The sequence below is a fragment of the Eriocheir sinensis genome, chromosome 2 (genome assembly GCF_024679095.1).
Source record: "Eriocheir sinensis breed Jianghai 21 chromosome 2, ASM2467909v1, whole genome shotgun sequence".
In the NCBI taxonomy this organism is placed as follows: domain Eukaryota; kingdom Metazoa; phylum Arthropoda; class Malacostraca; order Decapoda; family Varunidae; genus Eriocheir; species Eriocheir sinensis.
In genome coordinates this window covers 6,472,761-6,486,261 of record NC_066510.1, presented here as the reverse complement: position 1 = coordinate 6,486,261, position 13,501 = coordinate 6,472,761, and the positions used below count along the sequence as shown (strand labels likewise).

At 44.1% G+C, this 13,501-nt stretch overlaps 1 protein-coding gene across 2 annotated transcripts in view; it reads right to left on the bottom strand.

The window, feature by feature from the left end:
• LOC126998916 (solute carrier family 35 member F6-like) overlaps positions 1 to 12,341 on the bottom strand; it is a gene marked incomplete at its 3' end in the record, with an annotated part of 137,325 nt that extends 124,984 nt beyond the window's left edge. The window contains 2 exon segments of one of the 2 annotated variants that reach the window (XM_050861165.1): positions 10,241 to 10,331; positions 12,281 to 12,341. In XM_050861165.1, coding sequence (XP_050717122.1) covers positions 10,241 to 10,317 — 77 coding nt within the window. 2 annotated transcript variants of the gene reach the window in all.
• Between the last annotated feature and the right edge of the window lie 1,160 nt (positions 12,342 to 13,501).

Below are 13,501 nucleotides of genomic sequence, written 5' to 3'. Positions count from 1 at the left end.
TGTCAAATCTGTGGATGGGTGCTTGATAAATGACCTCGATATTTTTTAAGTACACCGTTCTCTGATCAAGGCTTGTGGCCGTGAACCCAAGATCATGCCACAAGGGGACGGTAGCTTGTTGGTTGAAGTCTCGTCACCTGAAGAAAAGACAAAGCTCCGCGCCCTTACCTCGGTTCCTGGTGCATCCGTGTCCTGTTCTCCCCATGCCACCATGAACCAACAGCTACAAGAGGCAGAGGACAGAGTTCAACCACATCGCCAACAAGAAACCCCGAGCACAAGCACGCCGAACTCTGGAAGAAGCACGACGATCATCATTTGCCAGTTATGTAGCCTCACTCAACTCACAGACACAAATGACCCAGGTGTGGAAGAGGGTACACAAAATTGCAGGAAAGTTCTCATCGAGCCCATCACCTGCACTTAACATCAACAATAACATAATAGCAGGGAGCGCCGAAGTCGCCGATGCCATAGCCAATGCATTTGCCTCTGTGTCTAAGAGAGAATCTAGACCTCCCGAAGTATGCCGGCACATGGAAGAACAGGAGAGACTCAACTTAGACTTCTCATCCCTAAACACTGAAACATACAACGTTCCCTTCTCCATGCGGGAACTTCAATCAGCTCTCTCCCACTGCAACGACACGTCACCGGGCCCCGATATTATCCCATATGCCATGATCCGACACCTCAGTCCTACCACAAAGACCCTCCTGCTCCAAATATACAATTCAGTCTGGCACACTGGCTACATACCAAATGAGGGGCGCAAAGCCATTGTACTGCCCATTCACAAACCTGGGAAGGATGGTTCACAGCCCTTACACTACCGGGCCATCGCTCTAACATCCTGCCTCTGCACACTCTTTGAAGAGATGGTAAACTTCCGCCTAATACACTATCAAGAGAGCAATGGCCACCTGTCTCCTTACCAGTCAGGTTTCGGAGGATGAGAACTACAGTAGACACCCTTGTACGTCTCGAGTCAGCTATCTGCCGCTCGTTTGCAGAACGACAACACATGGTGTGCATTTTCTTTGATCTCGAGAAGGCTTACGACACGACATGGCGGTATGAGATTTTAAAGCAGCTTCATAACTTTGGTCTACGTGGACGGATGCCAAAGCTTATAGAGGGATTTCTTCGAGAACGGACCTTCCGCGTAAGAGTTGGTACCTCCTGCATACCATTCTATGAACAGCAGGAAGGAGTTCCCCAAGGAAGCGTCCTGAGTGTCACCCTCTTTGCCGTGGCCATAAATGGAGCTACAACATCGCTCCCAGAGGGGGTGTCGTCCTCCCTCGACGAAATGGCAATCTGGTACTCTGCGTCTCGGATGTCCACCGCGGAGCGAAGACTGCAACATGCCATCGACAGAATATCCAGATGGGCAAAGAATCATGGCTTCCAATTCTCACCATCCAAGTCAGTTGCCATGTAATTTTGCCGCCTGAGAGGCCACCATCCAGACCCTAATGTCATCATGTGCGGTTCACGTCTACCTATTGTGGAAGAACACAAGTTCTTAGGACTTGTCTTCGACAAGCGCTTCACATGGCTCCCACACCTGAGAGCCTTAAAAACTACGTGCATGAGATCGCTCGATCTCTTTCGTGTCCTGTCATGCATTTCATGGGGCGCTGACCGCACAATACGCCTACGCCTCTACCAGGCACTCATCGGGTCGAGACTGTCCTACGTTTGCGAAGTATACACATCGGGAACAACCACCCGCCTCCGCACACTTGATGCAGTCCATCACGCGGCAGTCCGACTGTCAAATGGTGCTTTTCGATCATCCCCCATATCAAGTCGTTTAGTTGACGCAGGAGTGCCACCATTAGATTTGCAGAGAAATGGACTTCTGATTTAAGTACTGGTACAGACTACAACGCCAACCTAACAACCCTGCATACACCGTTGCCATAGACACCAATTTAGATATACTATACAGAAACAAACCTCTCCTACCTCGCCCCTTTGGTTTCCGTGTCCGGAATGTCATTGGGGACCTCTCACTACCATATTTCCCTATAGCAGTTTATCAGGTACCCCCCATCGCACCGTGGGAGTTCCCAAACACACATTTATGCCCGTACTCCAACTTCACCAAAGCAAGCATCTCGACGTCAACTGCTCGACAGTTGTTCCTGTCCCACACATCTAGTCACACTACTTCTGTACCAGTATACACGGACGGCTCCAAATCCGATATTGGCGTTGGATTTGGAGTTGTCTTTCCAGACTTTTCCCGTTCTGAAACTTTACCTGCCCTAGCCTCAATTTTTACCGCAGAACTCTCTGCCATTCTTTTAGCTATTCGCACCATCTTCACTTTGCCTGTTGATACTTTTACTGTCTACTGTGACTCACAGGCAGCCCTTTCAGCAATAGAATATTGTAGGAGCACTCATCCTATTGTTTTATATATTTTTAGATGGCTAGTTTTATCAAAATGGCGTGGGCATCAGGTGACCTTCTGCTGGGTACCTGCCCATGTCTCTGTGCGTGGTAATGAGGGGACCGATGAGGTGGCGCGGGCCGCTGCTTATCGCACTCCATCACAGTGCGCTCTTCCAACTAGGGACTTGTATTCCACCGTGCGGTCCGCACTCCAGTGTGTGTGGCAGCTCTGGTGGGCGGCTGTGTTTGCCACGACAAAGATGGGGGAAATCACAACCAGGGATGTGCGTCCCTGGTCTTATTCCCATTTAAGAAGCCGCAGGAAGGATACTGTCTTAGAATCGGTCACACAACATAGCTGGGCACGATAACAAAAAACATTATTCCCGATAACCGATAACTGATAATGGAAAACCGTAACGGTGATAACCGATATTCGTTAACTGGAAACACAAATATAGGCGATAACCGATACCGATACCCGATATAAACCCACAATTCCGATACTAGCTAGCGATATTAATATTTCAAATAAAAAACATAGATGAACTCAAATTTTCATCATCTGTATTTTAGAAAACTTACAAAACCTTAAAACCACACGTTGAAACGTACATATGGACGGTAATACTAGAAACGCCTGAACCGGTGTTGTGTTATTTGTCGTTCCCACCGTCAAAAGCTGGCGCTTTTGTTTACAAACACTGGTCTCTCGTGAACTGCGCATGCTCAGACCAGCAAGCGTAGACCTGTACAGTCTCACAAAGCATTTTAACCGTAATTAAAAGTTGCCGGAAGGCTGAATCAGACATACAGTACCACTACCACCATCCTCGCTGTTTCTAGAACGACACTCTCTACGAGTTGGTACTGTTTGTCTGATTCAGCCTTCCAGCAACTCTTAATGTGTTAAAAAGCTTTGTGAGACTGTACAGGGCTACGCTTACTAGTCTCACCATGCACAGTTCACGAGAGACCAGTGTTTGTAAGCAAAAGCGCCAGCTTTTGATGATGGGACACCAAATAACACTACACCGGGTGCCTTCAATACCATGGCATGCTCACAAATGAATATGGAATATCAAATTTGAGGCAGTGAATAATCATTTTTCGGGCAAAGTTAAATTATTTTTCTCTTTGATATATTGATTTGAGTCTAAAAAAAATAACCACGCATGCGCAGTAGGGAGGAGACAACGTTTTTTTCTGAGAGGCGGAAAAAAGTAGCGATTATCGCTAGTTTGGTTACAAAAGTAACGAAGATACCGATATATATTAAAATAAGTAGCGGATGGCCGATAACCCAAATTTTTTATCAGCGATAAAGTATCGCGATAACTTATCGCGATAACGCCCAGCTATGTCACACAAGATATACACATGGCTTCCTCATGTCCCGGGGAGTTTAGCCCTACTGTGATGACTGTTTGGTCCCCTTGACTTTGGGACTTTCTGGTCGAGTGCCCCAGTCTGGGGGACCTGCGAGAGCGGTACCTTCCCCGGTGTCGGGGTGGAGACGAGAGTTTCTCCATTTCTCTGGTGCTGGGGGAAAAGGCACTCTCCCCGGGACATGACGTTTATGGCTTCCTACAGGAGGGTAGCGTCCTCAGCCTCCTGTAGGTTTTATTGTCCTTTTATTGAGTCATTCTTTTACCTTATTTTTAATTAAATACTGTTTGGTATAGTTTTAAAATAATTTTATTTAATATTTTATTCGGGGCCACATGACCATGCAGTTGGGGCGCCAAGACAAATATTCCAATAATTAATCAATCAATCTGATTAAGTAGTGGTATTGCGTACAACGCCAACTTAACAACCCTGCATACACCGTTGCCATAGATACCAATGTAGATATAACATACAGAAACAAACCTCTCCTACTTCGCCCCTTTGGTTTCCGTGTCCGGAATGTCATTGGGGACCTCTCACTATCATACTTCCTATAGCAGTTTATCAGGTATCCCCCATCGCACCGTGGGAGTTTCCAAACACACATTTCTTTTGGTACTTCAACTTCCCCAAAGCAAACGTCTCGACGTCAGCTGCTCGACAGTTGTTCCTGTCCCATACACCTAGTCACGCTACGTTTGTACCAGTATACACGGACGGCTCCAAATCCGATGCTGGTGTTGTTTTTATCATGTTTTTGATTTTAAGCGGTTCTATATAGTTTGATTAGTGTTGTTTTTATCATGTTTAAATTTTAAACAGTTTTATATAGTTTGGAAGTGCACTTAGTTTAGCATTTAGTTCAGCGCAGTTGCAGCGCCAAGCAGGGAACGCCCCAATAATCATCACCGATGCTGGCGTTAGATTTGGAGTTGTCTTTCCAGACTTTTCCCGTTCTAGAATTTTACCTGCCCTAGCCTCAATTTTTACCGCTAAACTCTGCCATTCTTTTAGCTATCCGCACCATTTTCACTTTGCTTGTTGATACTTTTACTGTCTACTCTGACTCACAGCCAGCCCTGTCAGCAATAGAAGATTTTAGGAGCATCCATCCTATTGTTTTAGGTATTTTTACCTGGCTAGTTCTAGCAAAAAGGCGTGGGCATCGGGTGACCTGTTGGCTACCTGCCCACGTCTCTGTGCGTGGTAATGAGGAGGCCGATGAGGTGGCGCGGGCCGCTGCTTATCGCCCTCCCTCACAGTGCGTTTTTCCAATTAGGGACTTGTATCCCACAGTGCGGTCCGCACTCCAGAGTGTGTAGCAGCGCAGGTGGGCGGCTGTGATTGGCACGACAAAGTTGGGAGAAGTCAAAACCAGTGCTGTGCGTCCCTGGTCTTACTCCCATTTAAGAAGCCGTAAGAAGGAGACTGTCCTGGCCCGCCTTAGGATTGGTCACACGAGATATACACATGGCTTCTTCATGTCCCGGGGATCTCAGCCCTTCTGTGATGACTGTTTCGTCCCCCTGACTGTTCGGCACTTGCTGGTCGAGTGCCCTAGTCTGAGGGACCTGCGAAAGCGGTACCTCCCCCGGTGTCGGGGCGGAGATGGGAGCTTCTCTCTCTCTGGTGCTCGGGGAGAAGGCACTCTCCCCGGGACAAGATGTTTTTGACTTCCTACAGGAGGCTGGCGTCCTCAACCTCCTGTAGGTTTTATTGTCCTTTTATTAAGTATTTATTTTACATTGTTTTTAATGCATTACGGTTTGTTTTAGTCTTAAAGTATAGTTCATTTAGTCTTTTATTCGGCGCCACATGACCCTGCAGTTGCGGCGCCAAGACCAAACACCCCAATCAATCAAGCAATCCAAACACCTATCCACTATTCTTCAACAATGAGAGACTTTGTCCTTAGAGACCATCCTGAACTACACTCTGGGGATAGAGAAACGGAAATTGAGAACAGGTGAAGGTCTTCGATAGGCTTGCAGCACCCCCTCGCCTCCCTTATATTCCTCACTGGAAGTAGTTTATATATATATATATATATATATATATATATATATATATATATATATATATATATATATATATATATATATATATATATATACGCTTAACCTCAGACCTTGCCATCATTTCCGATTGGAGCAGAAGGAACCTTGTGTCCTTCAATGCCTCAAAAACTCTATTTCTCCACCTATCAACTCGACACAATCTTCCAAACACCTATCTCCTATTCTTCGAAAACACTCAGCTGTCACCGTCTTCAACACTAAACATCCTCGGTTTATCCTTAACTCAAAATCTCAACTGGAAACTTCATATCTCCTCTCTCGCTAAATCAGCTTCCTCGAGGTTGGGCGTTCTGTATTGTCTCCACCAGTTCTTCTCCCCCGCGCAGTTGCTATCCATATACAGGGGCCTTGTCCGCCCTCGTATGGAGTATGCATCTCACGTGTGGGGAGGCTCCACTCACATAGCTCTTCTGGACAGAGTGGAGTCTAAGGCTCTTCGTCTCATCAGCTCTCCTCCTCCTACTGATAGTCTTCTACCTCTTAAATTCCGCCGCGATGTTGCCTCTCTTTTTATCTTCTATCGATATTTCCACGCTGACTGCTCTTCTGAACTTGCTAACTGCATGCCTCCCTCCTTCCCGCGGCCCCGCTGCACACGACTTTCTACTCATGCTCATCCCTATACAGTCCAAACCCCTTATGCAAGAGTTAACCAGCATCTTCACTCTTTCATCCCTCACGCTGGTAAACTCTGCAACAATCATCCTTCATCTGTATTTCCTCGTGCCTACGACTTGAACTCTTTCAAAAGGAGGGTATCAGGACACCTCTCCTCCCGAAATTGACCTTTCTTTCGGCCACCTCTTTTGATTCGTTTTTGGGAGCAGCGAGTAGCGGGCTTTTTTAATTTTTGTTTTCTTTTTTGTGCCCTTGAGCTGTCTCCTTTGTTGAAAAAAAATATATATATATATATATATAAATATATATATATATATATATATATATATATATATATATATATATATATATATATATATATATATATATATATATATATATATTTCCTCCTCTAAACCTCACCTTTTCCACACCGAAACACAGGTTTCTGAGGCTACTGACAGCAATCTCTACTCTGTTCTCTCCTACTATCTCTATCCTAAATTTCAATCCAAAGCTGGGTGTTGCGCCTACGTGCGCAACGACATCACTTGCTCTCGTGCCCACGACCTTGACTCTTCAGAATTTTCCACCATCTGGCTAAGACTTCATTGTTATTCTACTACTAAATACATCTGTGCTGTTTATCTCTCACCTAACTCTACTAACTATGTAAAATTCTTTGACTACTTGAAGTCTAAAGTGGAGCACATCTTGACCCACTCTCCCTTCGCTGAAATCTCCATCTTGGGAGATTTCAATGTTCACCACCAGCTTTGGCTTTCATCCTCTTTCACTGACCAGCCTGGTGAACAAGCCTACAACTTTGCTCTCCTCAATGACCTAGAGCAGTTGGTTCAGCACCCTATACGTATTCCCGACCATCTTGGAGACAGGCCCAACATACTAGATCTCTTCCTTACCTCTAACCCTTCTGCTTACTCTGTCAAACTGTTCTCTCCGTTGGGCTCCTCCGATCACAACCTCATTTCTGTATCCTGTCCTAACGCTCCTGTACGCCCTCTGGACCCACCGATGCTTCTGGCATTTTGCTTCAGCTCGGTGGGACGACCTGAGGATGTACTTTTCCGATTTCCCGCGGAATGATTATTGCTTCAAGGATAGAGTCCCCTCTATGTGTGCCCAGCGCATCACTGAGGTGATTGTCTCTGGAATGGAGGCATACATTCCACGTACTTTATCTACTCCTCATGCTAAAAAGCATTGGTTTAATCACGCTTGTTCTCGTGCTGTCAAAGATAGAGAGGCAGCTCAAAAAAGATACCAGAGCCTTCGAACTCCCGCTAACCATAATCTTTACATTTCTGCCCGGAATTGTGCCAAATCTATTCTCCGACTTGCCAAAAACTCCTTCATTGATAGGAAATGCCAAAACCTTGCTTTTTCTAATTCTTCCCGTGACTTCTGGCATCTAGCCAAAAACGTCTCCAATTTCACTTCCTCATCTTTCCCTCCTCTCCTTAGTCCTGACAGCAACACCGCCGTCTCATTTATCTCTAATGCTGAACTCTTCTCTCAAACTTTCTCTAAAAACTCCACTCTGGACGATTCTGGGCATATTCCTCCTACTCATCCCCCCTCTGACTCCTTGTTGCCTGTTATTAAGATTTTTAAGTTTTCTGTGCCCGCTCTGGCCTTAATCCTCAGAGGGTTTATGGATCTGATGTAGTGCCTCCTATTGTCCTTAAAAACTGTGCCTGGTCAAACTCTTTCGCCTCTGCCTGTCAACATCTACCTTTCCTTCCTGCTGGAAGTATGCCTTCATACAGCCTGTGCCTAAGGAGGGTGACCGTTCCAATCCCTCAAACTACCGCCCTATAGCTTTGCTTTCTTGTCTATCTAAAGCTTTTGAATCAATCCTTAACCGGAAGATTCAAAAGCACCTTTCCACTTCTGACCTTCTATCTGATCGCCAGTATGGGTTCCGCAAGGGGCGTTCTACTGGTGATCTCCTTGCCTTCCTAACTGATTCTTGGTCATCCTCTCTTAGCTGTTTTGGTGAAACCTTTGCTATTGCGCTGGACATATCAAAAGCCTTTGATAGTGTCTGCCACAAATCTTTGCTTTCTAAGCTACCCTCCTACGGTTTCTACCCTTCTCTCTGTACCTTTATCTCCAGTTTCCTCTCTGACCGTTCTATTTCTGCTGTGGTAGACGGTCACTGTTCTTCCCCTAAACCTATTAATAGTGGTGTTCCGCAGGGTTCTGTCCTATCTCCCACTCTCTTTCTGTTGTTCATTGATGATCTTTCCAAAACGAACTGTCCTATCCATTCTTACGCCGATGACTCTACTCTGCATTACTCAACTTCTTTTAATAGAAGATCCACCCAACAGGAACTAAATGGTTCCAGGCTGGAGGCGGCAGAACGCTTACCCTCAGACCTTACTACTATTTCCGATTGGGGCAAGAAGAACTTGGTGTCCTTCAATGCTTCAAAAACACAGTTTCTCCACCTATCCACTCGACACAGTCTTCCAACAACTATCCCCTATTCTTTGACAACACTCAGCTATCACCTTCGTCAATACTAAACATCCTCGGTCTATCCTTAACTCAAAATCTCAACTGGAAATTTCATATCTCTTCTCTTACTAAATCAGCTTCCTCGAGGCTGGACGTTCTGTACCGTCTCCGCCAGTTCTTCTCCCCCGCACAGTTGCTATCCATTTACAGGGGCCTTGTCCGCCCTCGTATGGAGTATGCATCTCACGTGTGCGGGGGCTCCACTCACACAGCTCACTTGGACGGAGTTGAGTCTAATGCTCTTCGTCTTATCAGCTCTCCTCCTCTTACTGATAGTCTTCTACCTCATAAATTCCGCCGCCATGTTGCCTCTCTTTCTGTCTTCTATCGATATTTTCATGCTGACTGCTCTTCTGAATTTGCTAACTGCTCGCCTCCCCACCCACCCCACGGCCTCGCCACACACGACTTTCTACTCAAACTCATCCCTTTACTGTCCAAATCCCTTACGCAAAAGTTAACCAGCATCTTCACTCTTTCATCCCTCACGCTGGTAAACTCTGGAACAATCTTCCTTCATCTGTATTTCCTCCTGCCTACGACTTGAACTCTTTCAAGAGGAGGGTATCAGGACACCTCTCCTCCCGAAATTGACCTACCTTTCGGCCGCTTCTCTAACTCTTTTTAGGAGCAGTGAGTAGAGGGCTTTTTTTTAACATTTGTTAACTTTTTATGCCCTTGAACTGACTCCTCTGCTGTAAAAAAAAATAATATATATATATATATATATATATATATATATATATATATATATATATATATATATATATATATATATATATGTGTGTGTGTGTGTGTGAGAGAGAGAGAGAGAGAGAGAGAGAGAGAGAGAGAGAGAGAGAGAGAGAGAGAGAGATTGACTGAAACTTTTATTCACAAACAAACACATCTGTGAAAAAGACGTCACGGCCCTTGAAGGCCCAGTCTTGACACGATACAGGAGAAAGAGAGAGAGAGAGAGAGAGAGAGAGAGAGAGAGAGAGAGAGAGAGAGAGAGATTTTTTAAATGAATATCTTAATTAGCTTAGTATCGTAACATTATCTTGTTTCAAATTCTTGCTTAGGTGTAAGATATTCCCTCAATTTATGTGACTACAAACACGGCCTACGGTCAGCGTTGACAAGTGGCCGGTCAGTTCTGGAAAGGTGGCCGTTAGTCTTGATAAAATAAAAAAATCAGGAGGAGGAAACAGAAAGAAGAAAATGAATCTTGTACTTACTTGGCTGATATTGTGTTGATGGAGCCGGTTAAAACCATCACAAAGGCAATAATGATCTGCTTCTTCGTCCATGCCATTCTGCTCTCCAGGTCTGATTTCGTTATATATGAACAAACAATATCGTGGAGTAATTGAATTTGGTACTATTAACAAGTATACACAAGGATATGAAGAGACAGCCTACACATGGCAGCTCCTGAGAGTGGATTATAACTTATACACCAGCTTCCCTCTCCATCTAAAAATACATCTAACTTCTAGATATAGCTTTCAATTATGTTTGTCACAACTACATTTCTGCTCAATTTGTTCCGCTCATCCACCGCCCTGTTCATGTACCAGCTCTTGCCTTCTTCCCAACTAAACCTGAACTTATCCATTTCATACGCGTCCCTGAATTTTCACATTTTTTTTTCAATACAAGTGCTTCGTCTGAATATCCCTTAACCCCTTGACTGCGGATTTCCTACAAGAAGACCTCACCAAGCTACAGGAGTGGAACAAAAAGTGGCAGCTACAATTCAATGAAGAAAATTGTAAAGTCCTGCACTTTGGGAGGGGATATCCAGCACACCAATACCACATGGGAAACACTCCACTATCCACCACAGAGGCAGAGAAAGACCTGGGAGTGTATGTTACCAGGCTACCAGTGAAGGATAAATCCGTGCCAATCGCAGCGGACGGGTTAAACCACTAAAAAAAAATTCAGTTGGTTCACTAGCCGTTTGTGTCTTTACAAAGAATGTAAAGCAAGTAATTTTAGTCTTTTGAATGGTAATATTGCATGGTAAGTATTACAGTGATTTTTGGGTTCAGTATCACACTCATCACACGCACATTCGTATCCCAGTTCCATCTGATGTGGTGGGTCTTATGCAACGTATGATTAATTAGGAGAGGAGGGCTATTTTTTCATACACTTAGAACGCTTCACTTGTTGCTGATGAACTGCAGTTTCCATTAACTGGTCTTATTAAGGCCCTCTAGGTCCTTTGTTATAATACAGCTTTGTTGACTGATCTGAATAGTAGTGCTATTATGCCACCAGTGAACCTGCTTGTTGATGTTATTCACTGTCACAGTCTAGATGGTTGATGTAGATGACAAATAGAGGTGGACCTAAGACTGACCCTTGTGGTATGCCACTTGTAACATAACCTTAATCTCATTTATCCCACTTACATGAACTTTATTTCCAGACCCATCCACGCCTTAATCCACCTCAAAACTTTACCTTTCATCCCATGGGCTTTTAATTTACATAAGTCGTTGTCGAGTTCTTCACTAAAATCAAGATATGTAATATAATAATTTTAGCCCCTATCTGCCGCTTCGTATACCTCTTTTGTAAAATGGTATAAGATTAGTGAGACAAGATTTACTATTAAGAGCCCATTCTGGGAGCCGATGATCAGGGTATGCTTGCCTAGATAGTCATTTATATGTTTAGCTATGCCATTAAAATAATTTTCCTACAACTACTGACAAACTGGTTTGGCAATAATTTGACATCTTAAATATCCGGACATCATTAGGCACGTTCTTTATTAGGCAAATTATTTAGCACTTTTTTGTCGAGTAACATGCATAGTATTTTTTTTTTTTTTCAATTTTTGCAGACGACTCTTTTTTTTCATCTTTACTTGTATACGAGACATCAAGTAGACGATTCTGTTTTCATTTTTGCTTGTATACGAGGCACCAAGCAGACGATTCTTTTTTCATTTTGCTTGTATACGAGGCACCAAGCAGACGATTCTTTTTTCATTTTGCTTGTATACGAGGCACCAAGCAGACGATTTTTTTTTTTTTCATTTTTGCTTCAATACGAAACACCATGCAGACTATTCTTTTTTTTTCATTTTTGCTTCTATATGAGACACCATTCAGACAATTCTTCATATTTTTAAACTTTTGCTTGTATACGAAACACCATGCAGACGATTTCTAAGTTCCACTTTACCGCTGTCCAGCTTTACGCCATAAGTTTAAACATTTAGACAATAATAACTGTGAACCACACGAGTTCATCGAGACCTCCAAAATGTTGGCGTGTCCTTTCTCTACCAACTGGCGAATTTTGTGACGGACAACAATGCTCCAGTACTATTTTTACCTTTATCACTTCCACCCCTCCACTATCTTGATATCAGATGTTCTTGTCATCACTTGACACAAGGACAATTGTCTGTCACAATCATTAACAATATACTGCTGATAATCACAGCTCATTGTTTTCACTACCTAAAACGCCGATGGACTTTGGGTAAACTACATGACAACGCAGAGGCAAATGCCAAACAGTGATGGAATGATCAATTACAAAATATGTCATATTACGAAGCTTGGGCCGTATAGTTGGCAGCGAAAGGTTCCCTCACATCGGCTAACGTCCCCTCAACAGCTGAAGGGCGATGCTCAAATGCGAACGATCCCCACCGATCGCTTTAGAAGACTTCGGAAAGGGTGCTCGGCTACAGCTTTTAGTTACTTCATTTAATCAAAGAGAGGGCTTATAAGATGTATCAAGCATTCTATCTTTTGCTAACCGCTTTTCAAGCTAATTTTAAAGTGGCATAAGCCTTCTGAGATATGAAACTTACCGTAACCACAAGATAGTACTTGCCTCAATACCATTACAAGAACCAGAACCACAAGGGAGTACTTGCCTCAATACCTTTACAAGAAAGTCTTGCAGAGATGAAGGAAATTGATCCGAGCCAGTGCCGTACCAACAGAGAGGGTGTTAGGAGTACAATGGGACGTAGAGAGAGATCCAGTAAGAAGTACTTCCTAAACCACATTTTAAGAACCAGTACACACTGCAGCCCGCCTCTGGGTGGACTCCTAGATGAAAACCAGTACAGCCGAGGGTGGAAACACATGCAGTTCTTCGCAGACCACTTTTGGAAGCGCTGGCTGAGACGATATCACCCCTTACTGTGGCAACGTTCGAGGAAGGTCGAGCATCACCTTTTTAAAAATGGGTGATCTGCATGGCTATAATAACGAGTGAAGCAGTGCCACGCAACCAGTGGAATCTGGGTAGAAGAGTTCATGTGCAGCCTGAAACGGATGGCATTATTCGCCAAGGTAAAGAATGGACGGCTCATAAGGTGCTACTAAGACCAGTCACTAAGCTCTGTTTCTTGGAAGGTCTGGGAATGCAGTGAATTGTCAGAGAATGTAATAGTGTCTCTTGGCCAGGGTCGTGCTTTCTATTCTATTGTACTGATGTTTAGTATTGTTTTTATTACA